Below are 20,437 nucleotides of genomic sequence, written 5' to 3' on the forward strand. Positions count from 1 at the left end.
CATATTGGTGATAACGCGCCCTTTATTTTCTCCAAATATAAACAAAATGTATTGTTTAGTTCATGGAGGACATCGCTGAAACAAGGATGGAAGGTGTTATGACGCATGAAAATAAGGAAATAAAAACGACGGCTCATTATTACGCTTTTAACCGGACCAGGAACGTAATTTTGTCACACATTGCAGTTACAATGGCCCCCCCTCCACTTTCCACAAAATATGAACCTGTTGTAAGCTACAGCTATGTCGAGACACCGGGAAGCACAGTTGATAGCAGCTATATCACACGCTCTATTGCTTGAATAAGAAAATTTTTACAAAAGCTGTATTTGATCCAACCATTTCGCACAAGAAGTTTCCATTGGGCACCACCAATTGTCGCTAAATTTGGTCTTGGCGGCTTTTATAGTGCTGCCAGAGCACCGGGCTCAATTCTTCCGCTCTCGTTAGACACGCTCAAGCACGCTGGAGTGCTCGCATACATAATTTATTACGAAAGCCATTTGCTTTGAACTTCACCTCCATATCACCCGTTAATTTGTCCTTACAGTCACCAAACCTAACAAAGCTGCCTTCATTAGTTCAGTGAGGACACCAACAGAAACTAATATATCACGCATGACAAAGTAAGAACAAAAAAATGAGGGTTCAATGATATTTCGTAATGCTTCTCGATAACCCGGAAATATTAAAACTATGCGACACATTCCACTTGAAATGCTGCCTGTTCCTTCAAAGTATAAAGTATCTTAAACTCTATTGGGACAGTAGCAGTCGCGTGATAATTTCGAACACTTTTTCACAATTTTTTGATGCTGTATTTGATCAACATGCATGTACCATCGCACATAAACTTGGCTTATTGTTCCCCTTATGTTCGCACAATTTTATCTCAGTTGTTATTGTAATTATGCACGCGCAGCAGTATAAGTCTTACAGCGCTCGTAAAACAGACTAATAAGGCTGTGGACTACTTGCATACCTATTCTAGTTGAAAATGCGCATTTAACCCACCCATTTGGAGCATTGCCTACACCTTATCCATACCATGCCCCTAATTTCCCCTAGAAATAAAGATGCCTTGTTTAGCTCACCAAGAACACCGGAGAAACAAACTGCGAATCTCGTAATATCCCCTTCAGTCACGGCATAACATTTGCGAATGCAACTTATTTTTTGCCATTACTGTGTAGTGGTCACAAGGAATAGACAGCGAACATTAGGCTTTGAGTAAATTGCACATTCGGCTTTCTTAAGGTACACCCATTCCACTTCTCAGTGAAATGTATCGCTTCAAACGACCGCTTTCACGAAGGCATTGCCCTCTTTGACGTCCCCTGAAAGAAGGTAATGCCTTCGTGAAAGTGAAGTGGGGGATTTCGATAGTAATCGCAAAAGATTATTTCTTCCCTTGATGTAATGCTTGGGCCCAATAATTAATCTTTGCAAGTAATTTGAGCGGGCGATTCAATATATTTATTGACGAAACATAGCACGACTCACTGTACAATTAATGAATATTAGTTACTATGTATTCACAATGGGTCACTATAAAATTCAGAGGCGTTCTCCCGCCTTGCCTTCATATGGAATCTCCGGCACCTTGGGATAAAATTGATACAAATAGCTCATCTTGGAAAATATTAGCTTCTTATGCATCTCGTCTTTATTTGTATTTGAGAATGTCTCACTATGAGTTTTACGCATTTTTTCCAATATATCTTTTTTTTGCTGTGCATTTTACTAACTCCTCCCTCTGTTTTCTTTTTGAATAAAATAAACACTACCCCTTACTATTCAAGCTGGATTAAGTAGTTTTTTTATTTTTTAACATGCTTACTAGAGAGTGACACCATCGGGCTACGTGGTGTCAACCCGCCTCTTGACATAAAACAAAGTTCTGTGTCGCTCAGAGAATTTTGCAAAGGCACTCAGGGAAAACCTGGAAAACTCAGGGAATTTGGAAATGTCAACTTGGTAGACACCCTGGATGCCATTGGCACTGGGGCCTTGATTTCCTGAACAAGTTAAAATATTAAACATGCAAAAATTATTATTACAAATGCTGAAACCATCGCCAAATCCCACTGTGTGTGACCAACAAAAGAAGACAATGTTCAAGTTACGTTCAAAGGCCTCTGTAAGGGTTTATCTTTGCTTGCAGCAGGTAAATCGTAATGAAATTACATAATTAAACAGGTAGGCTTTCCTTACTGCAAGTAGTATTCTTTTTTATCCTTTTCATGTTTAGCATCAACCTGCTTAGACTGGCTCTTCTTGCTTGCTGTTTCTTAGCTAATGGTTGTGTCTACGTACTGTCGGCCAAAAAAGTAAACGGACCACAGCTTAGGTGGCCGGAGCGGCTGCGGGGCCACATCAGGGCACTGCTATCTCGCTCTGCCCGCTGACGGCGAGAGTGCCCCGAGTGACGCCAGGCTTTGCCCTCACTCTCACGCGGGGCCTCATTGCGCTTGATAAATTTCTAGTGTGCCGTTTGGTTGCTCTGGTGCTGACGGTCGTGACGAAGGGGACCGTGCATTGCCGGTAGTCAAGTGCATGGCGCTATCGCACAGTAGCGGATGGCAGCCGTACATCAAACCGCAGCACTGAGAAGGAATGGACACCCCTTCTGATTGTTGTTTTGCCTATGTTCACCTTATCTTTCATATTAGTGCATGTCGCCGGTGTCTACCACTGCTCGATTGTAGGCAACATCGCGCAAGTAGCAGCAACGGCGGCTATGGTGACGCGCGCTTTTTCACGCCGGCGCGATAAGTTACAAACGCCAAGGATTACTGCGGGCACAGCTTTTCTGTCGAGATTGCTTTTCCGTCATTGTATCCAGCAGTGGGTTTTATATTTATATCAGCGACGGCTCTGAAAACTGCTTTAATTAGGTACTACAATGCGTAGGCTGTTTTGAAACTTTACAAAAATATGGCCAGGAAGAGATGATTGAGAAGACGAATCGGAATAACTAGTCAGTCATGAAAGTTTATTCACGGAAGCATTCCATGGCTTCAAGGGGTCCTCAGTGCGGTGGAAAGTTGCTGTCGACCGCGATGACTTGGCTTACTCGCCTTGGCATCAAGAGTGCCGCCGCTATAGCTTTGGACGTCCGTGCAGCGCTTTCCACTTTCTAACTTACCATGCCGGCATGAAAAAGCACACGTCATCGTAGCTGCCATTGTGAGTACTTGCGCGATATTGCCTAAAATCGAGCAGTGGTAGACGCCGGCGACATGCACTAATATGAAAGATAAGGTGAATATAAGCAAAACAACAATCAGAATGGGTCTTCATTCCTTCTCAGTGCCGAGATTTGATGCTCTGCTGCCGCCCGCTACTGCACGACAGCACCATATGCATGACTATACCGGTGATGCGCGGTCCTCTTCGTCGCGACCATCAGCAGCAGAGCAACCGAACGGTGCACTAGAAATTTATCAAGCATGATGAGGCCCCGCATGAGAGTGCGGGCGAAGTCTGGCGTCATCCGGGGCACTCTTGTTGTCGTCGCGCAGAGCGAGATAGCAGCATCCTGGTGTGGCCCCGCAGCTGCTCCGGCCACCTAAGCCGTGGTCCGTTTACTTTTTTGGCTGACAGTACATCTATTATTATAGCGATTGGCATCCATTATTTCAGCTTTAGTCGATTCAGCCTTTTCATTGAATTTGATCATGTTTTAAAATCCCAAAAGGTACCATAGTTGTTAAACACTCTGGTTTGAATACTGTTTAACCAATTTTTCATGTCCTGCAGAGGTTGAATTATTAGATGTCAATTGTACCAGGTTTCGTTATTATTTAACAAATTGCTTGTAGGGTTGAGCTAGAGTGTGTGTTTTATTTGCTAGTTAATCTTCATCTTTCAGGACTTCTTATTCAGTTTAGCAAAACCAAAAGTAAGTATGTGATGGGCTTGTTACATTCTTCTGTAACATGGAAATTAGTTGCAATTGAATTTACAGTAACAATGGTATTCTATAGCATTTTGTCATTCATTTTCTCTCTTGCCTTTGGTAGTTGTAGTCCATGCTATGGAATAGTGGTGCTAGATGAATTGATTGCATGTGGCTCTCATTGTTTAGAATGCACAAATTGAGCACTGCTTCCGAAATTGGGCTTTAACTCTTTTCCTACTGCACTTATTGGGCATCGTTACAATGCTTACAAATGCTTTAAATGTCGTTTTGAGGACCTTCCACACCACTCACGGGCACGCTGCACCATCTGATGTATAACCGGAGAACTAAAATTTCGTTTATAAAGTTAGTTTTTTTTTTAGCATTTGGGCAGTGATTTTTGAACAGGCTCTAAAGATGGTCAACTGAAAGCGATAATGGCCGCCTTTGGAAAGGGGCATGCGCACCCAGAGACATTGCAGATCTCGCGATTTCTCTTGTGTCTGCGGCTGATTTTATCAATGGCTTGAGCTGCAGTGAACCGGAGGATGCTGCCTTTTCATCAGATTCAGATTGTGAGAGCGACGACGATGGAAATCAACCAGGCACTTGAGGATGCACCACTAGTTTGTGCTCCTCCACCAACTGAAGCCATTCAGCACTAGCCAGCTAACATGGAGATGTACCGAGACTGCAAGAAATGTTATGACAGTGAAACACAGTAGAAAACAAGAGTTTACTGCAAGACTTGCAATGTTCCCCTATGATTGACATTGGGGAGGAATAAAAGAAAAGTTTGAAAAATATTTTGAAATAAAGCTTTTCGAAGTTCAGTCAATATTTCTTTTTTTAAAAAATTGGAGGCAATAATGCATCATACATTTTTGAGGGAGTGACTCATTAGTGTTGCTTGAAAATAACCTTGACGTGTACTACTTCTATGTTCTGTAGCTTTGGTACTCTGACTTTGTGCAGCGTGGCAGAAAGTTTCATAATAAGTTGACAAGGTGCAGGTAATGGCATTGGCAGGACTTATGAAATGCATAGAGTGGCATGTTGATTCTTTGATTTTAGCCTTTAAACAAGCTAACATGACAGTGTGGGGAGTATCGCTTGTATAGTTACCATGTTGTTTTCTTGGTGCATGATCATGTTAAAAAGTTTCTGAATTAGTATGTGTTGCTTGTTTAGTGTCAAAAAAAAATAAATTTCTAAGATAATGTTTTTGTTCTCTTGCTTTAGTTATGCATTGGTTATGTTGATAGAAAGTAGTTATAATATTGTCGTGTTAATTTAGCATTAGTTGTCAGCAGCTTTTCATTTAATATCTCCAAGATAAGGATGTTCTCATTGTGTTCTTTTGCATTCCTCTAAAACCATAAAAGCTTAGCCCACCTGTGCGCATAACAAGTGAGTAGTTCTGTAGACTGTTTTTCACGTTTTCTTAGGTTTCACATCCTTTTACATCAGTACAGCCCAAAAATTTGGCCTAGGTTCCATTAGGGTGGCAACTAATGGGTGCTTCTGAAGGGCTTAATGGTTTAATGTGTGGTGGGTAGTGCCTCATCGAACGTCAAAAAGAGAATTTTTCAACTAAATTTTACTGGTGTAGGGAAGCAGACATGCTGACAAAACATACCTGCAGTTATGCTGTCTCAGTTCATTTGCCATCTGGAGTTCATATGCCTGTGCTGCCTAATTATTTTCTGTTGCATGCAGGCTTAAAATTTTTCTTTTGTTTCCCCAATGCAGATCCAAACTTGGATGAAAGGATGCACAGCATAATTTTGGGCCTGCAGTCATCATTCAATGATCCAAGCAACAAGGCAAAACTTTTCTTTATGAGCATCGTTCATTTACAGAAGTAACCATAGGCACTGACTACGGGGGGGGGGGGGGGTAGGCTCTGGGGCTCGATCCCCCTCCAAGGTTTTCCGGGGGGGGGGGCGAGCCCCCCCCCCAACACACACACACCTAAAGGGCCATTACCAGAGCTTTGTCATCCACATCACTTGCGGTTTCTTATCACTTGCCTCGACCCTTTTACTTGAAATTTTATTAGGGCTAACTTACTGCATCATTGTTGGTGCGGACATGCATGGATTTTAATTCATACTTTCGCGTTATTTCGGCAAATCCTGACTATAGGAGGACACGCCCATTAGAAGCACTAGCAGCGGCTGCCTCATCCATATTTTCTCACTTGAACATTGTTTTAAATTTCCACTGTAAACACAATACACATGCACAGTATATTTAAATATACACACAGGACAGTTTATTATAGTTTTGAAAGAGATGGAGGTAGCCAATTAAAAATTATTTCTAAAGCTATAGATAGCCTGCATCTAGAGAATGAATATGTTGCTGTATGTTCACCACGCTCCAAATTGCTTTGCGTGCTTTTTTTACCATGAAAAGACCTATAGACTTCAGTGACCCCTTTGGCAGAGTCTTTTGTCAATGGTGTGTGAAATGCATGTGAATGTTGTGTGTCTTAGTATTGCTTCTCTTTCCAGTAAGAAATTCTAACGACTCCTGAAAAAAAAAAAAGCATTTCTAATAATTTACGACATTTACTAGGGATGGAAACATCGTCATATGTGTGCAGAAGATCATAAGTATATGCAAGGTGTCCCAATTAACTATCATGCATCGAGATTTTAAAAAAGAGCAATGCGTTACTCGAAGAAAACATAGTGCATATTGTTTACAGTTCAGTGAAGTAGCTGCCAGTAACTTTAGGTAATTGTTAATTACCTAAATTAAGTTAATTAGGTAATTGTAGTTAATTATCTAACTCATGACATACTATCCTAATTATCCAAGTGCCAATGATGCATTTGAAGGCACAGCCAAGGGATATCTAACTGCGGTATTTTCAGCGATGTACTAATTGCATACTAATTTTCTTCTGACTAATAAATAAACCCTGCGAAATATGCAGAATACCACGACTGCGCTCCCACCCGAATCATAAAGCAGCGCCCTCGAACAGGCTCCCTCTGAATTATCCAGAATGAAATACATAAATAAAGAAAAACATAGTGATCAAGCTAGTGCCTTGTCTGCGGAGCCCTGGCAGAAGTAACACATCGAGTTTGGTGCTTGTTGGAAACAAGCTGTGATAGCTGTTGTCTTAGCGTAGATAAAGTGCTTTTTTTTTTGCCACGAAATCTATCATCACAAAAGCGAATTGACAATGTCAGTGCAAAGGTTTAAAGGTGCGTTTTGTTTCGTCCCAGTCGCCATGTCTTTCTCTAATGAGCAGAAGGTAAACATGATCCTTGCCTTGGGATCTGCAAATGGCAACAAGAGGAAGGCTGCAAATATATATATTGGTCATGGAAGTGTGGTGGTAGACCAAACGCATTGACTATTATCAGAAATTATGAAAACCTGAGACAAACCGACAGCTTCAAGCATTTGAAGCTGTCTAGCATTTATGTTCTAGCATTCATGGCCTCAAACCCTCATGCTAGCGTGCGGGATGTGGCCGCCCAGGTACCACTTTCCAAGTATCAGTTTGGAGGATTCTAAATGACGGCCTTTCACCCGTACCACTTTAACGAGCACCAATGTTTAGAAGATAGGGGCCTGTAGAATCGTCTAGATTTTTCAAATTCGGTCTTCACAAAGCCGATGAGTCACCGGACTTTTGAGCAACATCATGTGCACAGGTGAAACCAATTTTTGCAGAGCTGCCTAGGTAAATTTGCATAATGCACGCTATTGGAGGGACTCCAATCTACATTGGGTAAAGCGCAATCGGCACCACTACCAGTGGTCGTTCAATGTGGGGTTCAGAATTTATGCCGGTGTTGTAATTGGTCCCATCTGCTTCAATCACACACTGACTGGACAGGGTTACGTGAATGAAATCCTTGAAGGAGTGATGGATGAGTTTCTCAGCGGAGTCCCGCTGTCACGTCTTCCACTTCTGTGGTATCAGCAAGGTGGGGCACCAACACGAAACTGGCTGGATGCAGCTTTTCATGCGCAATAGATTGGAAGGCACGGGCCTGTAAGTTGGCCAGCTAGGTCACCTGACCTTTCTCCACTCGATTTCTTTCTTTGGGATTATGTGAGATATCGTGCTTACATGATCGAGACTGATGTCAGATTAGTTTAAGGCAAGGATAACGGATGTCTGCCGTAGAATTCCAGCATCTGTCATCAAGAAAGCCACTGAAGATGTGATAAAACGGACACAGTACTGCCTAGCTACAAAAGAGGAAACCTATTCAGACACGTCCTGTAAGTTGGTGTTCAACGAAGCTCACGAATTCACAGATAATAAGGGAGCCCTAAAATCTGACTTCTCTTCCTTTTTTTTTTTTTTTTTTGTTTTTTTTGCAGACATCCTGATTTCCAATTCGGCTCATTTACTTTCTTGAATGCATCAGTATTGCCTTTGCTCCACACGTTGGTCGCTTCCCGGTCGGTTTATTTTGCTTTTATGTTTTGACACGAACCTGTTTTTGCAGCACGTGTTTTTGCAGCTTTCATGAAAAATAGAATGGTCACTTTAATGCACAATTTTTTCTTTTGCCATAAAATTATACATGTTGTTGCAGGGAACCATAACAATAGCTGTACTAACAAAAAAAAAAATCTTCAGTGGACTTTTACAGTTTGTATTGGCAGAAAAAGGGTACGTTGCATATTTGCAACACCATGCACATAAAGAAAAAGTAAAGGAAAGCCCGGCTTATTGTGCTTCAAACTGTAACATTTATTTACATGACGATCAGCAAGGGGGAACACATCGTACAATAGCAAGCTATTTCACTTGCTTGCTGAAAAAGCTTGGTTCTATACCTTGAGCAGTAATCAGTAAGTAATAAGAAATGGTGGACTCATTTTGTAATGTGGTACACAAAAAAGCAATTGCTCTTGTTTGTGGAACAGAGATGCACTCCACACTTAATGCAGTAGCTCATGCAGATTCCTGTGCAGCCAGGAAGCTTGCAGCGCTACGGCTTGCTCCAAAGAACCCAGTGACCAACCTGAGGAAAGAAATGAAAATAATGAGCACTGAGACAAAGCTCCATAGATGAGAAATACCTGATCTAGCCTGACATCCTGAGTTGGAGTTGGAGCTGATGGTCCCCTTTTTTTCTTCTCATCAGAGGCTTGTTCTACTGCCTTATTGCTAGGCCTTCCTAGCTTTTTCAGCGCCGTCTTCCCAGCCTTGCAGAGTGATGCAGCCAGGTCCATCTTGAACTCAGCCAACGGAAGTAGCCTTTCAGTGTACTGGCCACGTTTCTTCGTGACGTTCCTCTTGTAAAGCAATGAAACATTTACAGCTGTCAAGTCAAGGATGTGCAGAAAAACATGAAAATAATATATTTTCGACCTTGGGTAGGGACGGCAAATGGATATGAGGGAGTTCAAAAGGTCGACGCCTCCCATGTGCTTGTTGTAGATGGTGATCACTGCAGGGCATGGTATCTCACTCCGCTCTTTTTTTTTTTTTGATGATTATAACTTGATGCACTTGTAGCTGGCTGTGTTCCAACAAAGGAGGAGAGCAAAGCCACTGCTCGGCTATCTTGCCACCTTGTACATGGCAGCTCAATTCCATCCACAACTGCGACCCTCTCTTCAAAATGTCCTCTTCCTTTCTTTTTCATTTCCTGCTCGCTAGGCAGGCTCACTCCAGGGACCCGGTTTGTCCGCAAAGTACCAATGCAGTGTACAGAGTCTTTTTGGGTACAGTTGAAATAGTTGTCGAAGTACACTTTGTGGTGTACCCCTCTCGGAATCATTCTACTCAAGCAAACAACAACATTTCCACTCACTCCACAGTCAGACTCTCCTGAAAGTCTTTGCGCCGAGTTCTCCTGTCTGGTATACACCTCCAATTTGTAGAAGAAGCTGCTTACACCAGAGAGCACGAAAACTTTGTAACCCCATTTTTGGGGCTTCTTGGGACAGTACTGCTTGAGGGAGCTTCTACCTTTGAAGGGTATAATCTGTTCACCAATAGACAGATGCTCTTCAAGAGGCACAAGCAACAACTGTTCATTGATGGTATCAATGAGAGGATGCACCTTCGCAAGCCGATCTCTTCCTGGAGCGTCCTTTGGGCCGAGAGTACTGATGTCAATGAAGTGGATGTTATGCTTCAGTTTTTCAAAGCGACCCACAGGAAAGTTGTCAGCCACCTGGCTAACCCTGGTTTCTGCACTCCAATACCACCTCGAGTTCCTCATTTGAGTGATCGACATCGACATGCACGTCCCAATAAACACTTCCATCTTCTGCGGTGGTACAAAAGGGCCGACTCCCGTCTTTCTGGAGTGCATACAAATTGCTCTGATCTGCAATTAGCGAAATCAGCGAGCCGAGGAAGAGAAACTCAGAAGTATTGGAATGGTGTCTCTAGTTGTGAAATGTACTCTGGGAGTTCACTTTGCCCGGAGAACTGAACTGTCGGCATATCTCTCATTAGATTCGCCTTCTTTCAAATGATCCTTCTCTTAGCTTGTATAGGGCAATGGTCAGGTGTTGTGCTATTTGCTGTACCTTCGTCCTCGTCGGAGCATGCACTCGACTCGCTTGTGCTGTCATTTAGCTTTTCGAGATCAGGTTGAACATCTGCAGCACAAACAGACAGCGATATACAGGGAATAAAATAAGCGGTAAAACAAAGCGAAATGCAGATATAGAAAACAGGGTGCCTCTGTATATTGAAAGAAGACTGAACCACTATGCATGGTGTCTTCTTGTTATAACCAAAAATTTAAAACACAGAAACACAGGCATAAGTGTGAAGCCGTAACGATGCGAGACAGCAGCATGCATGCTCACACACCCTGATAAAAAAATTCGGGCATTCCACCATGCAACACATTGCACACATGATAAATCCAAACAGACTTACACTCGGGGTCGTCGTCACTCCCAGAAAGTTCGCTGACTTCGCTATCTGACGGAATTGCTCGGCAATAAAAGCGTTTAGGATCCATTTCTAGTTCGAGAACAAAAAACAAACCCAGTCAGCACGTTATTGCAATACGTAACGTAGCAACTTTCCATCGCGAGAAACAAGCTATCGCGAGAAAATGTTTTTTGGCATTTACATGATTAGGAGGATGTATTACACAGCTTAACATTTTTTTCCACAGTTTATTCCGTTAAGAAAGGCATTTATAACTGGCAAAACTTACCTGTATAGCTACGTGCTGGCGTGAGCAGCGTCCACCATGTTTGTTTGGCAATAGTTGCGCAGAATGAGCACACAGGGCAGCTAAAGAAGGTATGTTTTTAAAACTATTGTTGCAGAAATGCATACCGTGTACAGGAAGAACCAACTGAACTTAGATTTTGTTTTTATGGCCGTTTATCGGTATGTTGCATATATACAGAAAGGTGTAGTAAAGGGTTAACCGTTTGGCTTTGGTCCGAAGCAAGTTTTTGGCGGGAAATATAGCTTCACGTGCACTCTTTTAATGCGGTGTGAGCAAAGCCGGGATTTTTAAACATTCTATGCCTATTACATTGCTTTTCGCATTTCGTGTGCTTTTCGCATTCCGTTTGTGGTCAGAGCGTTGCTTCAGCTGCGTTATCAAGGGGCTTCTGTTAGCAGTGTGATCGGTCGGCCTTGAGAGACGGATGATAAGTGTGACGTAGAAATGAGAGGAAAGAATCACTGCGGAGCCGCGAAACTTGCTGTTGGGGCTCCTTCCATACCATTATCAAGGTGATGCACTGTCTCTTCGGGTTTGTGACAGGCAATGCAGTTGCTTTCAGTCAGCATATTTGAGGGCGCTGCTTTATGATGCTTGTGGGAGTGCACTCACATGGCATTTTTTATATTTCGTGAGGTTTCTTAGCTAGTCGGGAAAAATTGTATGCAATTAGTACGTCACTGGAAACACCGCAGTTAGATGTCATTTTGCGGTGCCTGCAAATGCCTCACTGACACTTTGAAAATTAGAACAGTACTTCTTGAGTTAGATAATTACTTGCATTTACTGAATTAAATCTCAGTAACAAAAGAATTACTGGCGGCTACTCCACTGTACTGGAAACAATATGCACTTGGTTTTCTTCAAGTAACGCAACTGTTTTTTTTTTTACTCTTTATGCATGATAGTTGGTGCGCCCTGTACAATTCACTCAGTAACCGAAATGAGGTCAAGTCAGATTCACTTGAAATCAGAATCAACAGCAGTCATGCGCAGAAGCGCTTATACTTGGACTCACAGAAAAAAAAAAGAGAGGCTGCCATTTTGATGGAAGGGCGAAGCAGTATTAGTGATAACCAAGTATGCGACAATTACAGGAAGGAAGATTACACCACAGAAGGGACTCGGGCTGTGAAATTGAATTGTCACCTACTATGAGGTCTTGTATATACTCGTATAACGCCGTCACTTCAGCGCTGAATTCTTTGAGGTCACACGAAGTTCGTTGAAGTGCAAAAAATATATAGAGGGGTTCGGAAAGATGGTTGGGCCCCAGTCCCCCTTTCCCCTCCCCCCCTTGGAAAAACGAACTCTCCGCCTATGGATGTAACAACTTGTTTTGAGATAAGTCGGTGCTTTTGAGTAGTGTTTCAGCTAGTGTACAAAGCATACATAATTTAATAGTATACTATAAAAACCCACTGTATTGCTTAATATTACTACAGTCAAACCTCGATATATTGAACAGCGCGGTGATTGCGAAATAGTTCGATATAGCCAGAATTCTACATATAAACTCATGTAAGAAACGCATAAAAAACTTGTACAAATCAATCAATGAATCAATCGTGGCACAGTAAATACTCACTTAAAGCTTTACACAAGGTATTTATTTTTTTGGCTGAAAGTACTGCAGCAGTGTAGCCTGCTGCTTATTGGCAGCCGTGTGCTTAACCATGGCGTCGTCATCATAGTCTAAACAATCCACAAGTGATAAGCCGGTGCCTTCTATTGCATCGCAGTAGCAGCATAGAAGGGCCAAAGCAGCCTCAGTTGAAGTTGGAAGCAGGACAACATCAGCGCTTGCGGGATCAACCTCGGCAGCGCCTTCGTTTGGCCGCTACTTCCACTGCGATGTCCACGCCCGTCATTCGAAGCATTTCGAAACACTGTCAGTAACAAAGTATTAAGTGGCGTCTGCCATGGCGTCTATGAATGAGCCCAGTGAATGCGTGCTGTTGTGAACCTTTGTGGAAGCAAACCGCCATTCCTCGTGAGGCACGGCAGGCTCAGAGTGCGGCACCGAGGAGGAGTCAGTGCGGCAAATACAATGCATCATTGATGTTGTTGAACTAGCCAAGCTGCCATTTGCATACGCCACTACGTTCAAATGGCGCCCTTGGTGCAATCGATGTGTGCAGCCATAGTGCGCAGCAGTCGGGAATGCCCATCACACCACCGCTATCTTTGAGGGTGTTATGGGAAGCTCGCCGCCTGTCAACAAAGGGCACGTAGTCTAGGGTGGTGGAGTTCTATATATCTATTTTATGTCCGACCCTGTTCGAAATAAAAATTAAAAATACATGTGATTTTTCAGGTGATATAGGAACTGTTCGATATATGCAATAATTTGATATATCCGTGTTCAATATATCAAGGCTTGACTGTATTATATTTTTATTTTATTTACTCTTATTATTCCATATACATTCTTAACACAGTTGCGCCCTTTGGGCTATATTTGTCCCACAACAATAATCATGATCTGCCTTGCTTGCATTTACTTTCTCAAAGATACTGTGCTCACTACTTTCCTGTCGAAAATGCTATGTCACGCTGATGACGCACATGCCGTTCGTGACTTGGAAGTACCGGGTTTGCAGTGTTAAGCGAAATGCAGGCAAGACAAATGACGATTATTGTTGTGGAACAAGATAAGCCCCAAAGGGTGTAATTTTTTTTAAGATTGTACATACCCTCAAATACAAAAGCATTGTAGAGGGGAGTGGGTTACAAATATTTGAACAGCAATGGTAAAATTATGGCGTTATACAATAGGAAGTTAAGTGAAAGCAAAATGATACATACAAAATACTTATCAGAAGGCAAAAAGAACAAGAAAAACATATTCAGGCAGTGATATTCAGGCAGTGAATAACGTCTTGTTAGGCGAGTTGGTCACAATTCATCTTGGGTACTAGGCACGAACACACAAAAGAAACAAGGAGGGAGACGGGACAGAGCGCCACTTACAACTGTTGTAAGTGGCGCTTACAGCTGTAGTTGTAAATGGTGCTCTGTCCTGTCTCCTTCCTTGTTTCTTGTGTGTGTTCACGCCTAGTGACCAAGATGAATTCTACTTGCCTCTCTAGCACATGCTGCTGTTGAAAAACAGAAGGCATGTTTGAGCATGCACATTTTTGTTACTGTTATTTGACTTTAGGCACTACAGTGGTTTGTATTGCAATCAATTTGTGTGGATGAGCTCACGGGGGAAAAAAATGCACGGGTTAAGATGTTGGAATGTAATCCAAAAGCCACTAAATGGGCTTGATGAGGTCCACAGCCGTGATGAGGACAAGGCAGGGGAGAAATACAGCATACCAATAATAGATCCCTAATAGCTGACAGTTACGTTTCTTGCATGCTTGTAACAAATATTGCTAGAACACATATTCAAACTATGGATATGTTTGCTTGATGCTAGGTAAACTACCACACTAATTGTAGTTTTATGGTGCTTCAATTATGTGAGCAAGTGGATTTGTACACTCATGTTTGTCTTTCGTCCTTGTGAATATGCTTAGAGCTAGGTTTTGATGTTCTTGCTTTCTCATTTAAATTATTTGCAGGCAAAGAAAGTGTTGGCCCAAGTCATTGTCGCTCTGGCGCACCATGGTTACCTTGATGCAAACGGTGGTCACTCCATGGTTGAATTTCTTGTTCGGCAGTGTGCTCTTCCGGATGATACAGTAAGCTTTATGTGCTCATACCAACATCTGGTTACTTTGCATAGCAGCCCTTTCTATGTACATGCTTAGTCAAAAAAACTTATGGCCGCTATGAACGGCTGGGGAGCGGCTGCTCCCCGCTATCGTGGCGCTGCTACTGTCTGCGCGCACCGCCGATCGCTTGCACCCAGGATAAAGAGGGCGAGGGAAGCATCTATCTTACTCTGAAGCATCCTTTGATTACAGCGCTCGTGAAAAAAAAACTAGTGCGCCGTTCGTTCTGCTAGCTGCCAGCTCATCTTGCGGCCGCCTCGTGCGAGTGGATTCGGTGACCTTGGTGAAACTGCCCAGTTTCCATGCAGCGCAGTGTAGTATAAAAATTATCCTAATCCAGGATGTCTACCAACCGCAAAAACTGGGAATTCTCAGGGATTTTGAATAGTCTGGAAAAACGCGGGAAAATTCAGGAAATTTGTGCTTCAGTCGGGGAAAATCAGCTGTCATTTTATTGAAAGGGAACGAAAGTCTCCCTACTGCTGGCTCGAGTAAAATAAAGGAATCGTAACGAATTGTCTTTGACGCCGTGTCGTCGGCTGGAGGAGTTGCCAGTGTACAGTCAACGACCGATTTTCCGGATGCCCGATTTTTGCGAAATGCCCGATAACGTGGTTGGCTTCGCGGCACCATCACGTGCCCCGTAGAGTCAACGTGTAAGAACGTCTGTAATTTCAGACGTAAGAACCCTTCGCTGTCTGATTTTCCGGACTTCTTGCCGCGACCGCAGGTCCGAAACGGCGATAATCAAAGCTAATACCGCCGTTTTGATTATCTCGCCGCCTCGAACCAGCGCTCTCGTACGCAGATCCGCTGGCAGCCGTAGCCACCACCGCGGCAACGCTAGGCTTAGCTGCTTCGACAATCGCTAGTAAGGTTTTTGCCGTTCGGTGCCGTGTGTTTCATTGAAAGAATTCACCGCTGTCAGTAAATGCACCGGCTCCGCCTCTGTAATCCTCGCGATTGGCTTCGAAGCTTAAAAAGCATGACGCGATGCATAATTCCGATTCCCGAAAGGCAGCTTCGCCTCAGTACAGGAATGTTACGCGGTGAAGCGTACGCGAAGTATTGTGGTGAAGCTTAAGCGTGGAAAGGGGCAATTGTCACGGGGCACTGTACGTATTTCATAATTATACACACGTGCTCCTGTCACAGTACGAGCACCAATATACCTAATAAATGTACTGGCAGATCTTCAGAGCTTTTCCTGATGTGCCTGTGAGGATTCGAGCCTAAAGGGCAGTAAAAGTCATGCATTTATTTTTTCGGCTTGCCCGATTTGATTTTTTGGACGTTTTCGTGGTTTCTAGGGAGTACGAAAAATAGGACGTTGACTGTACAACTGACCAAGAGCATGCTTCAAATGTTCTGTGGGGCGAACGCGCGGCGGAACGACAACAAGAACAGAAATGACCATCCCATTGAGGAATGATCGGGAAAGGAACTGTGCCGCCTCTTCTTTGAAGGAGCTTGAGCTCAGAAAGCAAAGTGTCGGCTGACACAAAGATGCAGGTGACCCTCATCCAAACCAAAATAATCTCTTGAAAGCAGTGAAACACAAAACGGAGGCATTGTGCGTGGGCTAAGAGTAATAGAGGAGAGTTGAGGTTGACTTTTCAACTGCTGAGAAAATCTCACTTGTGACAAAGTTCGGGCCTGATACCTATGATCTTGCTAGCACGTGATAGAAATAGCTCATTTTCGAAAATATTTGCTTCTGTATGCATCTCTTTTTATTCGTATTTGAATATGTTTGACTCAATTTATAATGGGCTTTATCGAATATATTTTATATGCTGTGAATTTTACTATCCCTTACCTTCAGTTTTCTATTTTGAATAAAATAAACACTACTCCTTACTATTAAAACTGGATTAAGTTGTTTTTTCTTTATTTTTTTAAAGTGCTTACTTGAGAGTAACAGCATCAGGTGATCTGGTGTCAGCCTGTCTTGACATAGAATAAAGTTTGGTGTTGCTCAAGGAAAACCTGGAAAACTTGGGGGATTTGAAAATATCAACTTGGTAGACACCCTGTGATCATCGAAATTTCCTATTACAATTTTATCCTACACATTCAAAGGCAGGAGTCTTTGCATTATGCTTTTAGATATACATTTTGAATGTATTTCTCAGTGCGATGAAAACAAAAGAAAAAATATAAACCTGACATCTCTGTGTGCCATCTAGCGTTGTACCAGGTTACATTGTAATATACTGGCAATTCACTCATCATTCATTTAAAAAGGGCCAGAAGCAGTAATTTTGACTACAAAGGCTCTCTTCAGAAAGGGCCTGTAACCACCGTTACAATATTTCAAATACGTAGACCGCACTTCTCCACTTAGAAACAACCACACGATTTTGTTCAATGTTGAAGTTCTTTAAATAAACCCACAGTAAGATTATGAAAACTTTTCAGAACAAAAAGATGTTTACCCTGCCTGAGTAGCCAATTAAGTTAAACCCATTTCCTCAGCATTTTGGAAGGTGCCCACTACCTGGCCTTTTTTGCTGTCTTTGTGCATACTGCCTCATTGTCGTTAGGGCCCACTTTTAAGCACACATGAGGCCAGTGCAAGTTTATCCCATTTCCATTGGGCGCCATGTGTTTGAATCGCGTAGACCATGGTTATAACTTTCTCGCACAGTGAAGGTGTCACGCCAGCGGTGCTGTCGCTGTCATGGGTTCACTGGAAGAAGTATTTTTGGATATAGCGTACTAGGCGTCATTTGTCTCCATGAGAAAGGGCTTCACAGGTAGTTTTTTAAAAAATGGGTTATACCTAGCATCCTTTCAACCAAATTAGAGACCTTGGCTAGTTTACAGTCAAACACAAGGGCAAGCTGCAGTTGTTTGGGGCAATCACATACAAACCACACTTAATGCCTTGAAGGCATGCTCCCCCCTGTGATTTCGTTGAGAGATGCAGGTGACACTCTGAAGCTTATGCTTTCTTGATTAATTTGCTACTTGTGACATTCATGATGACAAATACAAGGTACCATTGTGACACATTATTTAATATAGCATTCAGCTGCTGAAGTCGGATCTTAGCTACGATCCTTGCAAAGTGCCCGTGTTCGTGCATGCACAGGACTATTCATAGCGTTGTCCCTTTAATTTGGTCCCGAAAAAAATTAACTGATTATTACAATACTCGGAATTGCGAAATTTGAATGTATCGTGTTTTGCAGCGGCCACCAGAGACTTCCGCCCACTCATCGAGCATACGCTGCAAACGGCATGTTGGGTGGCTTCCACTTCGCCACCACTGCGTTTGCGCCGCGCGTGCCACACTAGTTTTTCACAAGTGCTTTATCAAAGGGTGCTTGAGAGTAGAGACATGCTTCCTTCGTCCTCTTTATCCTTGGTGCAAGTGAGTGGCGGTGAGCGCCAACGGTGGCAGTGCCATGATAGTGGAGCGCAGCCGCTCCCTGGCCGTTCATAGCGGCCTTAAGTTTTTTGATGAAGACTGTACATGGCAGTGCTTATGTATCCTGACTGAAACGAGCGGCTGTTTCCAAGCTTGTAATGTACCTTATGTTTGTTTTCTTCGAAGGCCAAGCGTCCCACCGACTTTGACTATGTGAGCAATGAGGCCCTGCGTACAATGTGCGAAAATGTTTTACAGCTTCTAACAACCACCGTGGATGACATTGACAAGGTAGATGAATTTTATATGCCTAATCGCTGAGTTGCTCATATTTTGTTGTTCTACTGTGTTTATTTGCTTTTTGATTTCAGATTATGTGGCCTTCCTTATTTGAGTACTTGTTGTGTGAAGAGTTGACCCCGGCTGTAGGAATTCTTTGCAAGTGCCTTGCTAATTTTGCTTCGAAGAAGCGGGATGCAGGTTACCCTATCGAGATCAACTATGAGAAACATAGTGAGCAAGTTTTATTTGCTTTTCAAGTTCACAAAGTTTAACCTGCAGTGGGATAATGAAACTCTCTTTCAGTTCTACTCTTCATCATTCCTCACTGGATTTCACACTGCTGTGATGCCGCAATTGCTAGTATTGGTTACTTTATGCATTAGTGAATAAGAAGGAAATAGAATAAAAGGGAAAAAAATACGATGTCATCTAGCCCCTGCTTTCTCTTTTATTTTAGACTCTCCCTTTTTCTCAGGTTCAACACTTCGACCTATCCGTGTTCTTCAGAATTATCCACTATGGCGGTTAAGAACTTACTGCACCCTGCTGCTATCCAGGGTGCTCCACTGTGGCATCTTTCATAGCTTCACCATTCAAAATTATCGAAACTTCTATCCTCAGTTAAAATTTACATCATAAAGTCTTTAGAAAGAGCAAAATTTTCATTACCAATGTTGGTGCTCAAAACATTTAGTGCACTGGTTCTTGTGGCATCCTAACAGGTAATGTTGGAAATGTCTAAAATTTGCTTTAAACTGCATTAATTCTTGAGAGTTCTTGGAGCTAATGTCTCCTGGCTGACATTCCAGATGATTTCTTATCGTAAAAAAACTAAGTGCGTATGTTTATCCCATTGCCAAGAAAGCTTATATATCTGCCCAAGTTGGCAACATTTTCTTGAAGGGTTAACAGCGCACATGGACAGTGACAAAGAGGAGAACAATAGGACATATAGAGCTGATTAGCACTGTGTCCTGTTGTTCATTCCTCTGTCACCGTCCATGTGCACTGTTAACAAATCCTTTAAAATGCTTTACCAACTAGTCCACCAAGCCATCCTTGTGAACATTTTCTTGTTTTTGTGGAAACTGGGTGTATTCTTTTTCTTCTCTGCTGTGCAGCAAATGTACCCAAGCCACAAGCCTTGCTGGCACGATTGCTGGTTGTTCTGGGCTCTCCTTTGATGCACCATAACCGAGGAGTCCATGTCCTACGCCTGTTGCGTTGTTTGCCTGCACTCATACACCGTAACCTTGTAGCCCTCTGGGACACTGTTCTACCCCAGATGACTTCTCAGTTGCAGTGTAAGTAACTCTGTCTTGGTTGAAAGTTACACCACTGGTATGCAGGAGAATTGGGCTGGGCTGGTGGATGACTGATCATTTTTTTTAATTTCTTTTCTCTGAAAAAAAAAAATGCAACTGATTAGCACAGAAAATGAACTCTTAGTTTGCACTTCATTATTTCTCCGTACTTGAGCACCAGTGACATGGAATTCGAGGATGGCATTGCCCCTTGTCTCTCGATTTAATATAATTTTCTGGCATGTCAAATCTCTGCACTCAGTAACAGTTACTTGTATATTCCGAAACTCTGTTGTCGCAGGACAGGGGTAATTGGAAATCGCAGGGAGAGCCATTCGTCCTGCACTGGACATAAAACAGGCTGATGATGATTATGATGATGACATGGGACTTTATGAAACCTCTTGACACTGGTGAAGTACATGGTACTGAAACCAGGCAGTTGCCAAGACATATGCTTGGCATTAGTGGTAGCTGAGTCATTGTGCTCTGCTGAGACCACTAGCCAGAAAGATGAGTAGGGGGAGCGGCCAGGGCAAAAGCCCAGCACTGGAAAGCAACTGTGGCTGGAGTAGCTTCAATGGATGGTGTTGCAGACAGCACAGGCCTCTTTTTCATGCTTCTTCACATCACAGGGAAGCTCTTTAGCA

General features: G+C 42.8%; 1 protein-coding gene and 1 pseudogene across 3 annotated transcripts in view; one reads left to right on the forward strand and one right to left on the reverse strand.

Annotated features, from left to right (window-relative positions):
• Nucleotides 1-20,437, forward strand: part of c11.1 (maestro heat like repeat family protein c11.1) — a 212,376-nt gene that overhangs the window by 71,989 nt on the left and 119,950 nt on the right. For all 3 annotated transcript variants that reach the window (XM_075703967.1, XM_075703969.1, XM_075703968.1), the window contains exons 12-16: nucleotides 5,657-5,730; nucleotides 14,673-14,792; nucleotides 18,388-18,492; nucleotides 18,573-18,714; nucleotides 19,605-19,787. In XM_075703967.1, coding sequence (XP_075560082.1) covers nucleotides 5,657-5,730; nucleotides 14,673-14,792; nucleotides 18,388-18,492; nucleotides 18,573-18,714; nucleotides 19,605-19,787 — 624 coding nt within the window. The remainder of the gene's footprint in view (nucleotides 1-5,656; nucleotides 5,731-14,672; nucleotides 14,793-18,387; nucleotides 18,493-18,572; nucleotides 18,715-19,604; nucleotides 19,788-20,437) is intronic.
• On the reverse strand, nucleotides 8,763-9,400 carry LOC142591970 (uncharacterized; annotated as a pseudogene).

Source organism: Dermacentor variabilis, chromosome 1 (genome assembly GCF_050947875.1).
Source record: "Dermacentor variabilis isolate Ectoservices chromosome 1, ASM5094787v1, whole genome shotgun sequence".
NCBI lineage: Eukaryota > Metazoa > Arthropoda > Arachnida > Ixodida > Ixodidae > Dermacentor > Dermacentor variabilis.